This window comes from Chiloscyllium plagiosum, unplaced genomic scaffold (assembly GCF_037043375.1).
Source record: "Chiloscyllium plagiosum isolate Xiang-an unplaced genomic scaffold, Cpla_swu_hap1 HiC_scaffold_7, whole genome shotgun sequence".
In the NCBI taxonomy this organism is placed as follows: Eukaryota; Metazoa; Chordata; class Chondrichthyes; order Orectolobiformes; family Hemiscylliidae; genus Chiloscyllium; species Chiloscyllium plagiosum.
In genome coordinates this window covers 81,217,094-81,237,282 of record NW_028270145.1, presented here as the reverse complement: position 1 = coordinate 81,237,282, position 20,189 = coordinate 81,217,094, and the positions used below count along the sequence as shown (strand labels likewise).

The 20,189-nt window shown below is 39.6% G+C and overlaps 1 protein-coding gene across 3 annotated transcripts in view; it reads right to left on the bottom strand.

Moving 5' to 3' along the window:
• The window catches only part of thsd7ba (thrombospondin, type I, domain containing 7Ba), a 919,481-nt gene that overhangs the window by 307,521 nt on the left and 591,771 nt on the right, over nt 1–20,189 (bottom strand). For all 3 annotated transcript variants that reach the window (XM_087989223.1, XM_087989224.1, XM_087989222.1), the window contains one exon: nt 681–875. In XM_087989223.1, the coding sequence (XP_087845349.1) occupies nt 681–875 (195 nt within the window). The remainder of the gene's footprint in view (nt 1–680; nt 876–20,189) is intronic.

Here is a 20,189-nt window from a genome sequence, read left to right as displayed (position 1 = left end):
TGAAAGAAATTGTTAAGTAAATCTATAGATGTGTTACAGAAGAGATTTATCCCTGGTATTTCAGTGCTAAAAAGCAGTGATGTTGGTATAGATGAGATTGTATTTTTACTTTGCGTCATTGTGATAGATGTAATGATTTATTCTATTTTATCTTTTCTTTAAGTGTGATTTAAGCCTGACTCCTCCATAAATGACATCACCTAAGATAATAATAGTAAATCAACCAATTATTAATCTGATGAGATTGTTAAAACAGAATCTATTATTTAAATGCCACTCAACACTTTAAAGTGTGCAATTTTAAAACATAAACGTGAATTTACTCTATGGCAAGTAACCATGTTTAAAATTTTTTCATAATTCCCATGATTAAAAACATGTTGTGATTGCTACTTTCTGAAGGCTGGCAATAAATTACAGTCTTTGGAAAACTAAAACAAAAACTAATGAGTTCTGTTCTGTTAAGTATGCTTTTACACAGTAGTGTGAGAGATCAAATTAATGCTATAAGACATGACAATTAATCATTGTTTGAGAGTGTAACGGAGCTTCCAAAAATATGACTAGTAAAAACAAAAAAATCAATTTAATGATAAGAAATGGGAAACTTGCTCATTCACTGTGATTATATTTGATGTAATATGTCAAGCCTTTTACAATTGTCAATGCCCAATATTTACCTATCAGCGATCTTCTCCGACTATGCGTTGATCCACAGCCTCCTCCACAGGGTGTAAACTTGTTCCAGTTTGTGAACATGCAATCATCATGGCAAGGAATGCGACATTTCTGCACAAGTGCAGGCATTGGTCTTGCCCACTTCAAGCATCCAATAAAGTCCACATTTTGATCATTACCTGTTCTACAGGTCACACCTAAAATAAAAAGGACAGTAAAAGTACTTTCAACTGAATTCCTTTATGAACACCTCCCTACTTTAATATAATTTAAAACATGGTCAGTTAAATATCTAAAATAGTATTGGAAATCATAGTATTTGTAGCTTGAAGTGACCTGCGATAAACATACTAATCTCAGTTAAAAATCACACAACACCAGGTTATAGTCCAACAGGTTTAATTGGAAGCACTAGCTATCGGAGCGCTGCTCCTTCATCAGGTGGTTGAGGAGCGGCGCTCCAAAAGCTAGTGCTTCCAATTAAACCTGTTGGACTATAACCTGGTGTTGTGTGATTTTTAACTTTGTACACCCCGTCAAACGCCGGCATGTCCAAATCATGAATACTAATCTCAGCCTTTCTTCTGTTGTTCTGATTAGTTTGTTCAACCAATGATACTTACATATATATATAAAAATAAGTTCAGCTATGATCTTATCCAATGGGAGAATGGACCTAATCGTCTTTATGGCCTAATCTTGGACCTTTTCTAATTCTCTTTTACTCGAACAAACTAATGTGGTGATTTCACGATCAGAGACCTGAATACGCCAGTTTCCGATAAGTTATTTTCAATAAAGTAATATGTGGAACTAGGTGGCATTGAAACCCATTATGAAAGCTGAGAAAATGTTGGCGAATTTCAGTCCTCTCAGAAGGTGATCTGGTGAGTAGTTTGGTTCCATTTGAATACTATTTCAGGTAACTTGTGGTCTGTTCTGGATTGAGATGGCTTCTTTCTGTCTGTGACCAACTGAGGTCTAATGTTGTATTCAAAATTCCTTTTTTAACATCACAGTACATTCTATACTTGCAGTGTCTTGTGCAGAATACTCCCCCCACTTCTCAGATGCTTGCACCTCAACTGCTGATGTCATTATTATATCATGATACACAGCACTATTTCATTACCATAACCATTAATCCATTACACTGCAGTCCAACTTGTGAAACAGAATACTAAAGGTGAGAATGACAACTAATTCATTACAATCCTTCTTAGTTTTAGACGGATTTTCCAGAAGCAATATGACCAAAGAATTTGCAACATATGCACAAGGAGTATAGGATGTTGGCAATGCCTCTTCTGGAGTTACTGAGTCCAGCTCTGGTCACCCTGTTATAAGAAGGATATTATTAAGCTGGAGAGGGTTCAGAAGAGAATTAACATGATGTTGCCAGAAATGGAAGGTTTGAGATCGAAGGACAGACTCTATAGGCTGGGACGTTTTTCATTGGATCGTAGGAGGTTGACAAGTGACCTTATAGGGTTTATAAAATAATGAGGGGCATTGATAAGGTGAATGGCAAGTGTCTTTCCTACAATGTCAGATTTCAAGAATGGGCGCATATTTTTAAAGTGAGAGGAGAAAGATTTTACAAAGATATCAGGGGTAATATTTTTACACGAAGAGGGTTTGTGTGTGAAATGAACTTCCAGAGGAAGCAGTGGATGCAAATACAGTTACAATGTTTAAAAGACATTTAGATAAGTATATAAATCAGAAATGTTTGGAAGGGTTTGGGCCAAATGCATGCAGGAGGAGTGAGTTTAGTTTGGGGTTATGGTGGCATGGACTGGTTGGATCGAAAGGTGAGTTTCCATGCTGTATGACTCTCTGGGTAGAAATTGGTCATTCAGCCCCTCAAGCTTGCTCCCCTTTTAAATAAGATCATGGCTGATTTGATTGTAACTACAACCACAAACCCCCACCTAAACCTAATAACCTTTCACCTCCTTGCTTAACAAGAATCTAGGCATGACTGCCTTAAAAATATCTAAAGACTCTAATTCCACGACCTTTTCAGAAAGAGAGTTTCAAAGAATCATAACTCACTGTACAAAAAAATCTTGCCTCTTCCCTTTTTTTAATTGGTGATCTCTTATTTATGAACACTGATTCCTGATTCGAGTGGTAAAGTTGTTTGGAAAGTAAGAAAAAAATTATCTTAAGTATTACTGATTCTGGAATTTGCCAACTTCAATGAAGAGTAAGTGAGAAATTATCAGTGGAGTAACAGTGACCTTGTATTCTTTCCAATCCTGAAGACATAGGCACAAATAAAGACAAGCAAGAAATAAATGTTTCCAGCCTATTATTTGATATAAAAGATTCAGGTGAATGGTATCCTCCCAATGATAAGACTGATCCATGATTTTACTTAGCTACTTAGTGTGTCCAAATCTTCCAGATCCTAGCTATCAGTGACTGTTCATTTCTTTTTCACAGATCACTTCTGGAATACAGTCAAATTACACAGTTTGGATTTTAAACCGAAACTGCACTCCAAGAAATGATTGCTTCTTGGCTTGACTGAAATGTATTTGAAACTAAAATTTATTTTGATTGCTATTTCTGGTCTTAACTATTCTTAATATCAACTTTATGTACAAACGTAAGAATTCTGAGCAGGAATAGACAATTCAGCCCCTCAAGCCTGCTATGCTAATCCCAGCCTCAGCTCCATGTTTTTGCCTGCTCCCCATAATCCTTCAACCTGTTACTAATTAAAAATTTTCTATCTTCTCTATAAATTTACTCAATGATCAAGCTATAGGATAGTGTATTCCACAGATTTGTGACCCTTTTGGAGCAGCAGTTTCTTTTCATACCTGTTTTTAAATCTGCTACACCTCATCCTAAATTTCTGACCTCATATTCCAGATTGCCCCACATGGAGTCGTAGAGATGTATAGCACAGAAACAGAACCTTGGGTCCAACTCACCCATGCTGATCAGATATCCTAATCTAATCTAATTCAATTTAACAGCACTTGGTCCATATTCCTTTAAACACTTCCTATTCATATGCTATCCAGATGTCTTTCAAATGCTGTAATTGTACCAGTCTCCACCACTTCCTCTGCAGTTCATTTCATACACGCACCACCCTCTGCAGGAAACATTTGCATCTGAGGTCCCTTTTAAATTTTTCCCCTCTCACCCTAAACCTATGCCCTGCCGTTCTGGAATACCCCAACCGCAGGAAAAAGACTTTGTCTGTTTATCCTATCCGTACCCCGCATGATTTTATAAACCTCTATAAAGTCACCCCTCAGCCTCTGATGCTCCAGGGTAAACAGCCCCAGCCTATTCAAACTCTCCCTGTAGCTCAAATCCTCCAAGCCGGGCAACATCCTTGTCAATCTTTTCTGAACCCTTTCAAGTTTCACGACACCTTTACAATAGGAAGGAGACCAGAATTGCACGCAGTGTGCCAAATGTGGCCTAACCAATGTCTTGTATGGACTCAACATGACTTCCCAACTCCTATACTCAATGCTCTGACTAATAAAGGAAAGCATACAAACACCTTCTTCACTATCCTATCTACGTGCAACTCCACTAAAAAGGAGCTCTAAACCTGCATTCCAAGGTACCTTTGTTCAGCAACATTCCCTAGGACCTTACCATTAGAAGTGTTTAAGTCCTGTTCTCATTTGCTTTTTCAAAATGCAGCACCTCATATTTAACTAAATTAAACTCCACCTGCAACTCTTCAGTCCATTGGCCCATCTGATCAAGATCCCATTGTAATCTGAGTTAAACTTCTTCACTGTCCACTACACCTCCAATTTTGGTGTCACCTGCAAACTTGCTAACTATACCTCCTGTGTTCACATCCAAATCATTTCTATAAATGATGAAAAATAGCGAACACAGCACCGATCCTTGTGGCACTCCACTGGTCACAGGCCTCCAGTTTGAAAAACAACCCTCCACCGCCACCTTTGAGCTTCTACCTTTGAGCCAGTTCTGTATCCAAATGGCTAGTTCTCCCTGTATTCCGTGAGACCTAACCTTGCTAACCAGTTAGTCTGTATCCAAATGGCTAGTTCTCCCTGTATTCCGTGAGACCTAACCTTGCTAACCAGTTAGTCTGTATCCAAATGGCTAGTTCTCCCTGTATTCCGTGAGACCTAACCTTGCTAACCAGTTAGTCTGTATCCAAATGGCTAGTTCTCCCTGTATTCCGTGAGACCTAACCTTGCTAACCAGTTAGTCTGTATCCAAATGGCTAGTTCTCACTGTATTCCATGAGATCTAAGTTTGCTCACTAGTCTACCATGAGGAATCCAGTGAAATGCTTTACTGAAGTCAATGTAGATCACACTCAATGCTCTGCCCTCATCAATCCTCTTTGTTACTTTTTCAAAAAGCTCAACCAAGTTTGTGAGATATGATTTCCCATACACAAAGCCATGCTGATTGTCCTTAGTCAGTCCTTGCCTTCCCCTCTGAGAACATTCTACACCCTCTCTGAGATATCCTTGATTCTGGCACCAGGGAGGCAACACACCATTCTGATTTTTTCCTGTGGGTGCAGAAACATCTGTCTGTGCCTCTGATTAGAAAGGCCCATATCAAAATCAATCACTTGGAACCCACATACTTGTCATTACATTGGAGCCGTTCTCAGTACCAGAAACATGTCTGCTCATGCTACATTCCCCTGAGAGTCCATCACCTCTTACATTTTCAAAAACAGCATACTCGTTTGAGATGGGGCTAACCACAGAAGACTCCTGTACTACCTACTTACCCCTCCTACCTTTCCTTGAGTTCACGCAACTACCCGTCTATATCTTTGGCTTTTCTCCCTTTCTATGACTACCATCCATCACACCCCCAGCTCTTGCAAATTCCTTATTGCCTCTAAATGCTGCTCCAACCGATCCATGCAATCTGATAAAATTCATCAACAAAGACACCTCCTGCAGACATAAACATCAGTAACATAGAAACTCTCCCTACCCTCCCACATCTGACAGGAAGAGCACATCACTCTACTGAAGGCCATCTTTGCTCCTTTGCAATCTATAGACCCAGAAAATAGCACTGCCTTATTGTTCTAAAAAAATGTGCTCCAGGCTAACTTAGTAATTATGGTTTTTATTTTTAAAATTCAATCAAGAGACAAATCTCAATAAAACATATAATCAAGAAAAAAACGATTCTACTCACTACTACAGACTTACAGCAAGTTTATACCTAAAAACAATGCACTTATCTGTTGATAAGTGAGCCCTCCCACACAGGTTCCTCCAAGGTCAGCTGTGAATTTCACTGTTTGTTAATTTTTCTTCGACGCACTCTGATGTCAAGAGATACATGAACTCAAACAGCAAAGGCAGTAACTGTACAGATACACTGCTACGTCAGTTAGTAGTGTGGTTTCTTTCTCTCTCTCCTTCACTGACCATGTGGTCGCTGCCATTTGTCTGTCTTCCTCCTTTTAAAAGTGCCATTGTTTTGATCTTTTTTCCCCAAAGTTCCAAAACAATGCAACAGTATATAAAACAGTAATTGCTGCTCCTGGAATTTGAGGAAATCACCTCCAACACCTAAAATACCTCAAAAAAGAGCACCTCTTACAGCCACGATCTTGGATGAGGAAATATCCTCTCTAAATCTTTATTGATCCCTTTTCATATCTTAGAAACTCAATGAAATCTCCTCTCATTATTCTAAACTCCAGAAACTATTGGTTTACACTGCTCAATCTCTCTTCATAATAGAAACACCTCATTTCTGGAATCAATCTAATGAACCTCCTATGAACTCCTTTCAATGTAACTACATCCTTCCTCAACTAAGGAAACCAAAACTGCATGTACTCCAAATGTGGTCTCACTAATATCTTTTACAGTTGCAGCAACACTTTCGTAATTCCATTCCTTCAGCAATAAATACCAAAATTCTATTTGTCCTCCTTATTTATCTGCTGTATCTGCTTATCTTCTGTGATTCATGCATGAAGCCACCCAGGTCCCTCTGTACAGAAGCATTTTGAAGTTCTCTCTATTTAGGTAATAAGCTTTCTGTTCTTCTGACTAAATGAATAACCTCAGACTCATCCATGTTAAACTTGATCTGCCACATTTTGGCCCACTCAACTAAATTCTCCATATGCAATTTTAAATTATGTATTTATTTATTACAAGTTATTTTCTATCTACTTTCATGTCATCTGTAAATGTTGTGATCATATCTTCTATCCCTGCATCCTTCACACCAATCTATACTGTAAATAATTGGGCCTGAGAACCAAAGGCAGGCACTCAGGCACCCCACTAGTTACAATTTGCCAATCAAAAGAAGACCTATCTATCCTAAGTCTGCTTTCTTTTGGTTTTCCAATCCTCCTTCCACACTAACAAACCCAAACATGTGATCTTACCTTGTGTTTAATCTTTTTGCAGCAATTTAACAAATGCATTCTGGAAGTCCAGATATTCTATAAGTACATGATATCTACTATTTACATTGTTATGTCTTCAAATAACTCGAGTAAATTATTTAAACATTCTTTACTCTTCATTAAACTACGCTGACAGATGGATTGTGCTTTTGACTTTCCAAAGGTCTTGTTACTATTTCTTTAATAATGTATTAACCAGTCTACAGGTTCCTATTTTCTCCTTCCCTCTCTTTCTCAATAAGGGCATGATATTGGCATGCTTCCAATCCACTGGGACTTTTCCTGCATCCAGGAAATTTCTGTGCAGGTGTGTATTTCTGTTTATCAAGTGCACACAAAGCCAAGTGAATTTTTAATGTGCACTGAATTATTGATTTTGTTTGTGCCTGGATTGACACACAAACACACACACATGTATCCATTTTCTTAATCTGTTCATTTCTTCCTACATCAGCATTGTAGCCATGTAAAGAAAATGTTCCAAATTAGTATTAAAAATAGTGAATAATGCCAGTGCAGTCCAATAATTTGTTACACTGTTCTCTCAGTAAGACAGAGATATTGCTGCTATTGGAGGGGAGAAACATTGCATCATGCAAAAAAATAAAGTTAGTCCTTTACTGAAACTTATTTCATGTCCCTTTAAGACTATTTAATGAATTTATGAACAAAGTCAGTTCAGTCAATAAACTTCCCATTCTGATACATTTTCTGTGTAGATGACAAATTAGGTTTTTGTTTCATTCTCATTCATTTCAAATAAACATAATTTTTTAATATGTAGGCATATAAATGGACACATCATACAAGTGAAGCCTTCAAGTGAAGAAAAGTCAAAAGTCAGAGGGGAGAGGGTTAGCTGGGGAAGGGGCGGGTGGTATTTGACCAGTGTCCACAGGCAATGGGCATTACCCATTTTAAAATCATGCCTTCTCATCTTAGATTTACTAATAAATTAACAGACCGAAAAAATATACCTGCAGGAACTTCATGGATTTTGAAAAAAATTCTGATATCTTATTTCAAAATTTATAAAGGCAACTGTGATTGTAAACTTGTCACTTTATAATTACACTCTGACCAGTAGTGACACTATGCTGGATGGATAATCATTCCCTTACAAAGAGAGTGACCAGCCAATTAGCTCTGGCTTTTCTGACCTCTACAGCTGGCCAGTTATTTACAGGAGGAACCTCAAGGGTTCCAATTTAGAAGGAATTAGCTCACCTATGCTGGTAACTTCCCCTGGTGCTCAAACAAGAACACGAATTTGCAGTGCCGAATACGAACATAAACCTTCATACCCTCACAATCTGTTGCTACATCAATGTTCCAGACAAAATCCTTAAAACAGTACAAAGTTATATTGTCAATTTCATGCTATAGTTTATATTCGTTAATGTGATACCATGTTATGTGAGTAAAACTAGAATTTTCACAATATAAACATTTTGCTTTTCAACACACTTCAATATTATCTTTCTAAAAAAAGAGTTCTTTTATTCTTTTGTTGGACATGGATATTGCTGGCTGGCCGTCATTTATTGCCCACCCTGAGTTGCCCTTGACAGGTTGGTGGTGAACTGCCTTTCTGAAGCACTGCAATTCATGTCCTTTGGGTTGATATACAATGCCAGTAAGGAGGGAATTCCAGGGTTTTGACCCAGTGACACTAAAGGAATTACAATACATTTCTAAGTTAGCCTTTAAGGGAACTGCAGATGATAGTATTCCCAGGTACTTGCTTTCCTTGTCTTTCTCAATGAAAGTGATCATGAGTACTATTTAAGTATCTTTGGTGAATTTCTGCAGTGCATATTGTGGACAAAACAAATTGCTATGACTGAGTATTGGTGGTGGAGGGAGGGGATGCTTGTGGGTATGGTGCCAATGAAGCTGGCAGCTTTTTCTGCTTCTTGAGTGCTGTTGGAGCTCCACCCATCCATCACACTCCTGACTTGTGGCTTGTATATGATTGACAAGCTTTGACGAGTCAAGAGGTGAGTTACTCACTGTAATTTTCCTCGCCTCAGACCTGCTGTTTTATTCACTGTGAATATGTGGCGTGTTAAGTTGAGTTTGTGGTTAATGGTCATTCCAGGGATGTTGATAGTGGGGGATTCAATGATCGTAACACCAGTGAAAGTCCAGCGATGATGATAAATTGTCTCTGAATGGAAATATTGATTGCCTGACATTTGTGTGGTGGGAAATAGGTGATGGCATCTTGAAAAATATCCATATTACAGAGGTGGAGGTGCTGGTTTCTTGAAACGCAAAAAAGTGGATAAATCCCCAGGACCTGATCAGGTTTACCCTAGAACTCTCTGGGAAACTAGGGAAGTGATTGCTGGGCCCACTGCTGAGATTTTTATATCATCAATGGTCACAGGTGAGGTTTTGGAAGACTGAAGGTTGGCTAACATGGTGTAAATATTTAAGAGGCATTTGGATCAGTATATGAATAGGAAGGGTTTGGAGGGAAATGGGCTGGATGCTGGCAGGTGGGACTAGATTGGTTGGGATATCTGATCGGCATGGACGGGTTAGACCGAAGGGTCTGTTTCCATGCTGTACATCTCTATGACTCTATGACTCTAAAAGTGGTAAGGAAAAGCCAGGGAACTATAGACCAATAAGCCTCTCATCAGTGGTGGACAAGTTGCTAGAGGGAATCCTGAGGGACAGGATTTACATGTATTTGGAAATGCAAGGACTGGTTAGGCATAGTCAACATGGCTTTGTGTGTGTGAAGTCATATCTCACAAACTTGATTGAGGTTTTTGAAGAAGTAACAAAGAGGACTGATGAGGGCAGAGAGGTGGATGTGATCTATATGGACTTTAGTAAGGCTTTTGACAAGATTCCTCATGGTTGACAGGTTAGCAAGGTTAGATCTCATGGAACACAGGGAGAACTAGCTATTTGGATACAGAACTGACTCAAAGGTAGAAGACAGATGGTGGTGGTGGAGGGTTGATTTTCAGACTGGAGGCCTGTGACCAGTAGTGTGCCACAAGGATTGGTGCTGTGTCCACTGCTTTTAATCATTTAGAGAAATGATTTGGATGTGAACATAGGGGTATAGTTGGTAAGTTTGGATATGACACCAAAATCGGAGGTGTAGTGGACGGCGAATAAGGTTATCTCAGATTACAACAGGATCTTGATCAGCTGGGCCACTGGGCTGAGGAGTGACAGGTAGAGTTTAATTTAGGTAAATGTGAGGTGCTGCATTTTGGAAAGGCAAATCAGAACAGGACTTATACACTTAATGGGAAGGACCAGGCAAGTGTTGCTGAACAAAGAGACCTTTGTAGGTTCATAGCTCCTTGAAAGTGGAGTTGCAGGTAGATAGGATAGTGAAGAAGGCACTTGGTATGCTTTCCTTTACTGGTCAGAATAATGAGTGTAGGAGTTTGGGAGGTCATGTTACGGCTGTACAGGACATTGGTGAGGCCACTTTTGGAATATTGTGTGCAATTCTGGTCTTCCTCCTATCAGAAAGATGTTGTGAAATTTGAAAGGACTCAGAAAAGATTTACAAGGATGTTGCCAGGGTTGGAGGATTTGAACTATAGGGAGAGGCAGAATAGACTGGGGCTGTTTTCCCTGAAGTATCAGAGGCTGGGTATGACCTTATAGCTGTTTATAAAATCATCAGGGACATGGAAAGGATAAATGGACAAGGTATTTTCCCTGGCGTGGGGGAGTCCAGAACAAGAGAGCATAGGTTTAGGGTGAGAGGGACAAAATTCAAAAAGGACTTAAGGGGCGACTTTTTCATACAGAGGGTGGTGCGTGTATGGAATGAGCTGTCAGAGGAAGTAGTGGAGGCTGGTACAGTTATAGCATTTAAAAGGCATCTGGATGGGTATATGAATAGGAAGGGTTTAGAGGGATATGGACCAAGTGCTGGCAAATGGCTCTAAATAAGTTTGGGATATCTGATCGGCATGGACAAGTTGGACCAAAGGGTCTGTTTCCGTGTTGTACATCTCTATGATTCTAACAGTCACTTGCCATTTGCCAGCCCAAGTTTCGATACTGTCCAGATCTTGTTGCATTTGAACATAGATTGCTTCAGTATCTTGACAGCCAAGAATTTGCAACATTGTTCAACATTGAAACATTCCCATTTTGACTTTATGACAGAGGGAATGTCATTGATGAAGCAACTGAAGATAGTTTGGCCTCATATACTTCTCTGATGAACTCCTGCACAGATGCCCTGGAGCTGAGATGACTGATCTCCAACAACCTCAACCATCCTTCTATGGGCCAAGTATGATTCCAGCCAGTGGAGAGTTTTACACTGATGCCCATTAATTCCAGTTTTGCTAGGGCTCCTTAATGCCTAACTCAATCAACTGCAACATAGATGTCAAGGGCTGTCAGTTTCACCTCACACCTGAAATTCAGCTCTTTCTCCACGTTTGAACAAAAGCCGTAATGCATTCTGGAGCTGAGTGGCTCTGCCGGAAGCCAAATTATGCATCACTGAGCAGGCTATTGCTGAGTACGTGCTGGTTGATCGTACTGTTGATAACACATTCTATAGCTTTCCTGGTAATCAAGAGTAGATGAGTGAAGCCATAATTGGCCAGGTTGGATTTGCCCTTTTTGTGTACAAGACATACCCAGGAAATTTCCACATTGTCAGGTACAATGTGGGACAGCTTGGCTAGGGGAGCAGCAAGTTCTGAAGCATAAGTCTTCAGTGCTGTTGCCGGAACATTGTCAGGTCCCATAGCCTTTGCAGTGTCCATTGCAGAGTCCATTTTTTTGATATCACATGGAATGAATCAAATTGAAAATCACACAACACCAGGTTATAGTCCAACAGGTTTAATTGGAAGCACTAGCTTTCGGAGCGCTGCTCCTTCATCAGGTGGTTGTGGAGGACACAATTGTAAGGCACAGAATTTATAGCAAAAATTTAGTGTGATGTAACTGAAATTATACATTGAAAAATACCTTGATTGTTTGTTGAGTCTTTCATCTATTAGAATGACCATGATAGTTTCACTTATTTCATATGAAAATCACAAAACTTTTTTTAAAAGTTACATTCTCAGGTTAACTGTAACAATTGGTGTCAGCCAGATAATATGTTGAAGGTGTTAGCCCCCTGTGTTCCCTGTCTGTGCCATAATGTTTAGACTGATTCTAATCTAAAAAGTGAGTTAACACAGTCTTACATGGATTCATGCAGTTTTTGAGCAAAGTACAAACTAACTCTGCAAGTATAAATTCACCCCACAAACATGTGTGTGTGTGTGTATCTTGGGTGGGGGGTTGTGAGTGTGAGAGTGTGTGTATATGTGAGTGTAAAGTGCGTAAGTCTGTGAGATAGGGCATGTGGGAGTGTGTGCGTCTGTAGGAGTGTGTGTGTGTGTCTGGGGTAGGGGGCTGTGAGTGTCTGTGAGGGAGAGTGTATATGTGTGCGCGTCAGTGTAAAGTGGTCTAATTCTGTGAGAGGATGCATGTGTGAGTGTGGGAGTGTAGGTGTCTGTAGGAGTGTGTGGGAGTGTCTGTGTGCTGTCTGTGTATATGAACAGATGAGGAGGAACATGACGGGCACCAAAAGTACTCAGGGATGCCCTCACAAGAACAGGGTACGATGCTCAACTCATCGACTGCCAGTTCCGACCTGCCAAAGCAAGGAACCGTAATGACCTCCTCAGGAGACAGAAACATGCTGCAACCGACAGGGTACCCTTCATTGTTCAGTATTTCCCAGGAGCTGAAAAACTACGCCATGTTCTTCGCAGCCTGCATCACGTTATCAATGAGGATGAGCACCTCGCCAAGACCTTCCCCACACCTCCACTGCTCACCTTTAAACAACCGCCAAACCTCTAACAGATCATTGTTCGTAGCAAGCTGCCCGGCTCTCAGGACAACTCCATGCAGCCCTGTCACAGTAGGCGCTGCAAGACGTGTCAGAGTGTGGACATGGACACCACTATTACACGTGGGGACACCTCCCACTATGTACGTGGCAGGTACTCATGTGACTCAGTCAACGTTGTCTATCTTACACTGCAAGCAAGAATGCCCTGAGGCATGGTACATTGATGAAACCGAGCAAAGACTACAGCGACAGATGAATGGGCAACGCACAACAATCAACAGACAGGAGTGTTCCCTCCTAGTTGGGGAACATTTCAGTGGTCCAGGACGTTCAAACTCAGACCTTCGGGTGACCATCCTCCAAGGCGGACTTTGGGACAGGCAGCAGCGAAAAGTGGCCAAGCAGAGGCTGATAGCTAAGTTCTGTTCCCATAGGGAGGGGCTCAACCTGGACCTTGTGTTCATGTCACATTACAGGTGACCACCATTGCACCACACACACACACACACACACATATACAGACAGCACACAGGAACTCACACACACTCCTACAGACACACGCATGCATCCTCTCACAGACTTAGACCACTTTACATTCACGCACACACACGTATACATTCTCCCTCACTGACACTCACAACCGCCCACCCCAGACACACACACACAAGCACACACACACTCTTACACTCACACATGAAAATCCAGATTGTCGTTCATCCCAGTGCAACAATCACACCTGAAAAAGTCATACATGCACTGTTTGTGTATTATTTACATCTATTGGCTGAAACACAATCTCATTGGACTGAAACAAATTGTAACTGGATAGCAATCACCAAAAAATTAAAAATATTAAACATTGAGAATGAATATATGTAATTTTTAAAAGTTTAATATGTTCAGATCTGGGTAATTGCAAGGAAAGGAACTGATAATTTGCAAGCTTTTTCCAATCTACACACAAACATTCTTTTGACCAACTCCAAGGTCTGGTCATTAAACTTTGTGATCTTCTAAGAATGCGCCAACAAAGCCTCAGCAGCAAAGTAGTAGCATGTTCTTTGGCAACTCAGCATTAAAGATCAGATATCTTCGAACTGAGAGCAATGCAAGAGACATCCTGGCATTACAAAATAATGGTTCCACAAGAGAGAAGCTATTAACGGTGACACAAATACATAAATGGAAGCAAATGGAGAAATTTCATATAAATGGAAGATTAAAATATTCCACTATGGTTATTCACAGATTAATACAAAATCAAATGGAAGAAAAGAGGAAGAATTTGAATATTTAGTTATGTAAAGTGCTTGCCTGTTTGCCTTGGAGGCTCTAACTGCATTAAGTGAAAGAAGCTACTCGTGATAAAATGGCTTGCAATTGCAAGGGAAGTAATTTACTATTTAACTAAAGGCTACAAATGATACTGAAAATATGATAAAATATTACACTTGTACTAGGCACTGTCAAGAGGGCAACATTTCCATGATCAATTACTTTAGGAAATGTTAATTATAATTGCAGTGTCAAAAAAATTTGCAAGATTTCTATTGTTTTGAGTTATCTTGAAATACAAAAACTAAATGTTATATGTTCTAATTGCTTCATAACATCAGTTACTACCATCAGGAATATAATCTTGTATATTACAACACATGCTATCCTTGTTCTGTGTTCACATTTTCAATACCATGAATATATACAAATAGAACTTTCATTAGAAGCCACTAATAATTTAATTTTGGAACTAATACTTCACAGCATGTATAATACTGATAGCGGAATACGTATATGAATAAAATACAACTTTTTTTTCTCATTAATATACAATATATGTTGGTATAACATTTTTTCGTTCCCAACTCAATAATTTTAATAGTAATATTTCAAATGACATTCCTCTTCAGTTTGAGCACAGGCATTTCTGCTCATGCACATGCCAGATGAAACTGAACTATGTACATCTCAATTTAGTGATAATAGTTTCCAATATAATCTTTATAAATTTGTTATGTTTTGAGTCTACCTTTTTAATGTTTTGTGAAATGGAGAAACAAAAGGTTTTTTTGTGACCTGATGTGAAGTTGGCTTGACAATAAACTTTGTTCTTGTGGTTTTATAATGGTGACCAAGTTGATCTGCTGGGAAGATCAACTCAGGACAACTCCATAAAACCCTATCACGATAGGCGCTGCAAGACATGTCAGAGTGTGGACATGGACACCACTATTACGCATGGGGACACCTCCCACCATGTACATGGCAGGTACTCATGCGACTCAGTCAATGTTGTCTATCTTATACACTGCAGGCAAGGATGCCCTGAGGCATGGTACATTGATGAAACCGAGCAAAGGCTATGGCAACAGATGAATGGGCACCGCACAACAATCAACAGACAGGAGTTGATTGTTCCTAGTTGGGGAACACTTCAGCGGTCCAGGACATTCGAACTCGGACCTTCGGGTGACCATCCTCCAAGGCAGACTTCGGGACAGGCAACAGCGAAAAGTGGCCTAGTAGAGGCTGATAGCTAAGTTCAGTACCCATAGGGAGGGTCTCAACCAGGACCTTGGGTTCATGTCACACTAGAGGTGACCACCATTGCACTATACACACACACAGGCACTCCTACACACACACAGGCACTCCTATACACACATACACGCGGACACACATATACACAGATGCGCACACAGACACCCACACACACCCTTACGGACACGCACACTCCCACACTCACACATGCATCTCCTCACAAACTTAAGACACTCTGCACTCAGACAGACTAAGACCCACATGCACACATATATTTTGTGGGGTGAATTTGTACTTGCAGGGTTACATTGTACTTTGCTCAAAAACTGCATGAATCCATGTAAAACTCCGTTATTTCACTTTTTAGATTAGAATCAATCTAAACATCATGGCATAGACAGAGAACACAGGGGGCTAACACCTTCAACATATTGTCTAGCTATCACCATTGTTAATAGTTAACCGGAGAATACACCTTTTTTTAAAAAAAGGGTTTTGTAATTTACACATGAAAGAAGTGAAACTGTCATGGTACTCTAACAGATGAAAGGCTTAACAGACAATCAATTTTTCAATGTATAATTTCAGTGACATCACACTATAAATTTTTGCTATTAATTCTGTGTGTTAGGATTGAGCCCTCCACTACCACCTGATGAAGGAGCGACGCTCCGAAAGCTAGTCTGCTTCCAATTAAACCTGTTGGACTATAACCTGGTGTTGTGTGATTTTTAACTGCTGGGAAGAAGTATGTATATATATACATATATATATATGTATATATATCGGTAAGCAACGACCAGATCAACTGTGCTATTGGCCAATGTATTGCTTGTTTCTACATCCACATGGAGATGCTAAGAACATCAGGCTTCATAGATGATTATACTATTTAATTTGACAATATATTGGAATTGTGAGTTTAGAGAATATTCAATTTGGTTTTTGACAAGCAGACAGTGCCTATATCATTTACATTGCTATGGGAATAAGCTTTACACATTGTAGAATTGAGCCACACCAGGCTAAAAATGGCTGATCTTGTCTAATCTTGGAAGCTGAGTAGTCTCAGGCCTGTTTAGTAGTTGGATGGGAATACAAGGTGCAGTCAGCTTCTCCAAGGGTGCTTGTGGCACAGTGATAGCACCTCTACCTTTAGGCTACCTGTTTCAGAGGTAGGAGTTAACACATCTGAATAGGCTGATTAAAATATCGATAACTGAGTTGCAGGTTTCTGGAAGATATTCTTGAACCTCTCAGACATGGTTAATCTGCAAGAATGAAGAAAGATAGAGGCAGTCTATTGTTCACCACACAGAATGTGGTTGTTCCTCACAAGCGGGTGAACAAATCAGGTTTGAATCGATTGAAATGAAGCTGGAAGAATCATTTAATTTTGGCTTGAGAAAGAAAATGCCAGAGGAGCCTTCAGTGTAAAACTTATTCCAGGAGTTAGAAGTTAGTTGAAAGAGGAGAAAGGAGGAAAGTGATTGGGAGTTGAGAATAGCTTTAGACAGGTTACAGGAGAATGAAATGTCTACTTGAGGAACAGAGCCAAGGATAACCAGGACATGGTACGTTTCATTGTCTTCAAAGCTAAATTAACTTGCCTGTAATTTAAAGTACAAAATTGCTTGCTGAATATGGTTCAGACAATTGTTTTTGCTTGTTTTCCACAATAAAAGTTTTAAATCTTGAAATATTGTATTTGTTCTTATTTAGCATTTCATGGGATCTGTATGTTGCTGGCAAAGGCAGTCTTTGTTGCTGATCCCAAATTTGCTTTGAACAGAGTAGCTTGCTCAGCCATTTTGTATGGTTCCAACTCATCCATGCCAACCAGACGTCCCAATATGATCTAGTCCCATTTGTCAGCCCTTGGCCCATATCCCTCTAAGTCCTGCCTATTCATATACTCATCCAGATGTCTTTTAAATGTACCCATCTCTTCGACTTCCTCTGGCAGTTCGTTCTATTAGGCCACCAGCCTCTGCACAAGGAAGTTACCCCTCTGGGCCTTTTTAAATCTTTCCCCTCACACATTAAACCAATGTCCTCTAGTTTTGGACAAGGAAAAGTATCTTGGCTTTTCATCTTATCCATGCCCTTCATGATTTTATAAACCTCTATAAGGTCATACCTCAGCCTCTGACATTCTAGGGAATTCCTTTCTGAAATCCAACTGATTGTATAAATGAGGGATTGAATATCCCAGTCAGTCTCAATGTCACTTGAAGAACCTTTATGGTTCATCTATCAACATTTTTCCAACACTTAGATAATTTATTTTCCATTGGGTTGCTGAAAATTCCACATTTAGATTTGTTAACACTGTAAATCAGTCCAGAGTTACAGTTCAACCTACTAAAATTATGTTTACTTTTGTCAAATACAAGTCAAAGTCCAGAATGAAGCGTGGCTTGGTCTAACATGTTTTCTTTTTGTTTGGATAGTTGACATGATGGGTAGTCACTGAAACATATTCACACACAAGGCTATAGACTTTCTTTTAGAAAAGAACAAAGTTCTGTCCTACAAAAGAAGAATAAAAAGAAGTTATCTAATTCTGGAAGACAGATTGAATTATTTTTAAACACAACAAGATATTTCTTTTTAATTCACTCATGGAATCAGGGTGTCACTGGCTGACCCATTCATTGCCCATCCCTAATTGCTCAGAGGGCAGTAAAGACTCAACCACGTTGTTGTAAGATTTGGAGTCACATGTAGGCCAGACCAAGATAACAGATTTCCGTCGCTAAATGATATCAGTGAACCAGTAAGGTTCTTCCTGACATTATGGTCACCATTAGACTAAATTCCACATTATTTACTGTGATGGTATTTGAACCCAGGTCCTCAGCACACTAACTAAGTTTCTGGATTAATAGTCTAACGACAGTACAACTAGGCCACTGCTTCCTCATGTTACCTGGCATTAACCTTTATAGAAACTCAGGTCTAGAAAAATTGCACCCTCATCTCAACTCCTTAACTTTCTTCATAACTGCCCACTTACAGTTTCTTTGCCATAGACTGTGGATGAGTTATTCCCATGTCTGCTGCCATGACACTTTCACAAATCTGACAGCTGAAACTTTTTCAGTTCTAATAATTTATTACTAGCAACTCAGCAAAGGTCTAACTAAAAACTCCTAGTTTGGAAGATTCACAAAGTAAATCCTTCTGCTGAGGCAACTGGTTCCCTGTTGCTTCCTTCTGGCAACACTGGCATTCACTGAACTGAAAGTTTTAAAGTAACTTATTCAATCCTAGATTCTTTTGAACTGGAAAATAAGTAACCACGTTACCTGTTCACCCCACCTGTTTTCTGAGAAATGTAGGATTTAGATAACTTTTTCAGAAGGACTCCACAATCTCTCATTTTTATTTTAAAGAAAACACTTTGCAGTGTCAAAGGACCCCATGGGATATAGATCAGTTACAGATATGGACAGAGAAATGACAGATGGAGTTTAATCCAAGCAAATGTGAGGTGTTGCACTGTGGGAGATCAAATATTAAGGAAAAGTATGAAATTTAATGGTAGGACCCTGAACAGTATTGATGTACAGAGGGATCTTGGCAGTCAAGTCCATAGCTCCCTGAAAGTGGCTATGCAAGTAGATAACTTGGTAGAGGAGACCTATGGTATGCTTGTCTTCATTGGTCGGGGAATTGAATACAAGAATCATGACATCGTGTCGCAGCTTTATAAAACTTTGGTTAGGCCACACTTTAGAGTATTGCATTCAATTCTGGTCACCAAATTACAGGAAGGATGCAAAAAGGGTGGATGAATGAGAGTGCAAAAGGAGTTGACCAGGATGATCCCTGGATGAGAGGGTATGAACTAAAAGGAAAGACTAGAAAAACCTAGGTTGTTTTCTCTGGAGCAGCGAAGGCTGAGGAGAGACTTGGTAGAAGTCTATAAAATTATGAGATGCATAGATAAGATTGACGGTCAGAATCTTTTTTTTACCAGAGTTGACATGTCTAATACTAAGGGGCTTACATTTAAGGTGAGGTGGGAGCATTTAAAGGAGATATGAGGGGTAAGCTTTTTTACACAGACTGTGTTAGGAGTCTGGATCAGGCTGCCAGAGGTGGTATACAATAGGGGCATTTAAGGGACTTTTAGATAATCATATGAATATACAAGGAATGGAGGGATATGGAGCAAGGGCAGGCAGAAGAGATTAGTGTCGCTTCATGCTCGGCACAATGTTGTGGGCCAAAGGCTGCTTCCTATGATGTACTATTCTATGTTCAAAGGAACCAACCCATCTGCCACAGTTTGAAAATTCAAATTCCAAAAATGATATTATTATATATAAATAATACACACTTTGGAGGAGACATAAGAATCAGTTACACTACTCTAGAGTCGTATCTAAGTCAGACTAGGTTCAAATGACAGATTTCCCTCTCTAAAAGATATTAATGTACCAAATGGGTTGGAACATCAATTGATGAGAGTTATCATGGAGACGATTTGGAGGCCAGTTTTTATTCCAGACTATAATAAGCCAATTTAAATTCCACCAGTTTCCATAGTGATTTTTGTACCAATATTCCTGAATTCTGGGTATCTGAATTAGTAGTCTAGATATTAACCATGAATTCATAATACAATGAGCAAGATTTTTCAGACAGTGGGAGTTCGTGCAGTCACCCAAGGATTGATGGAGA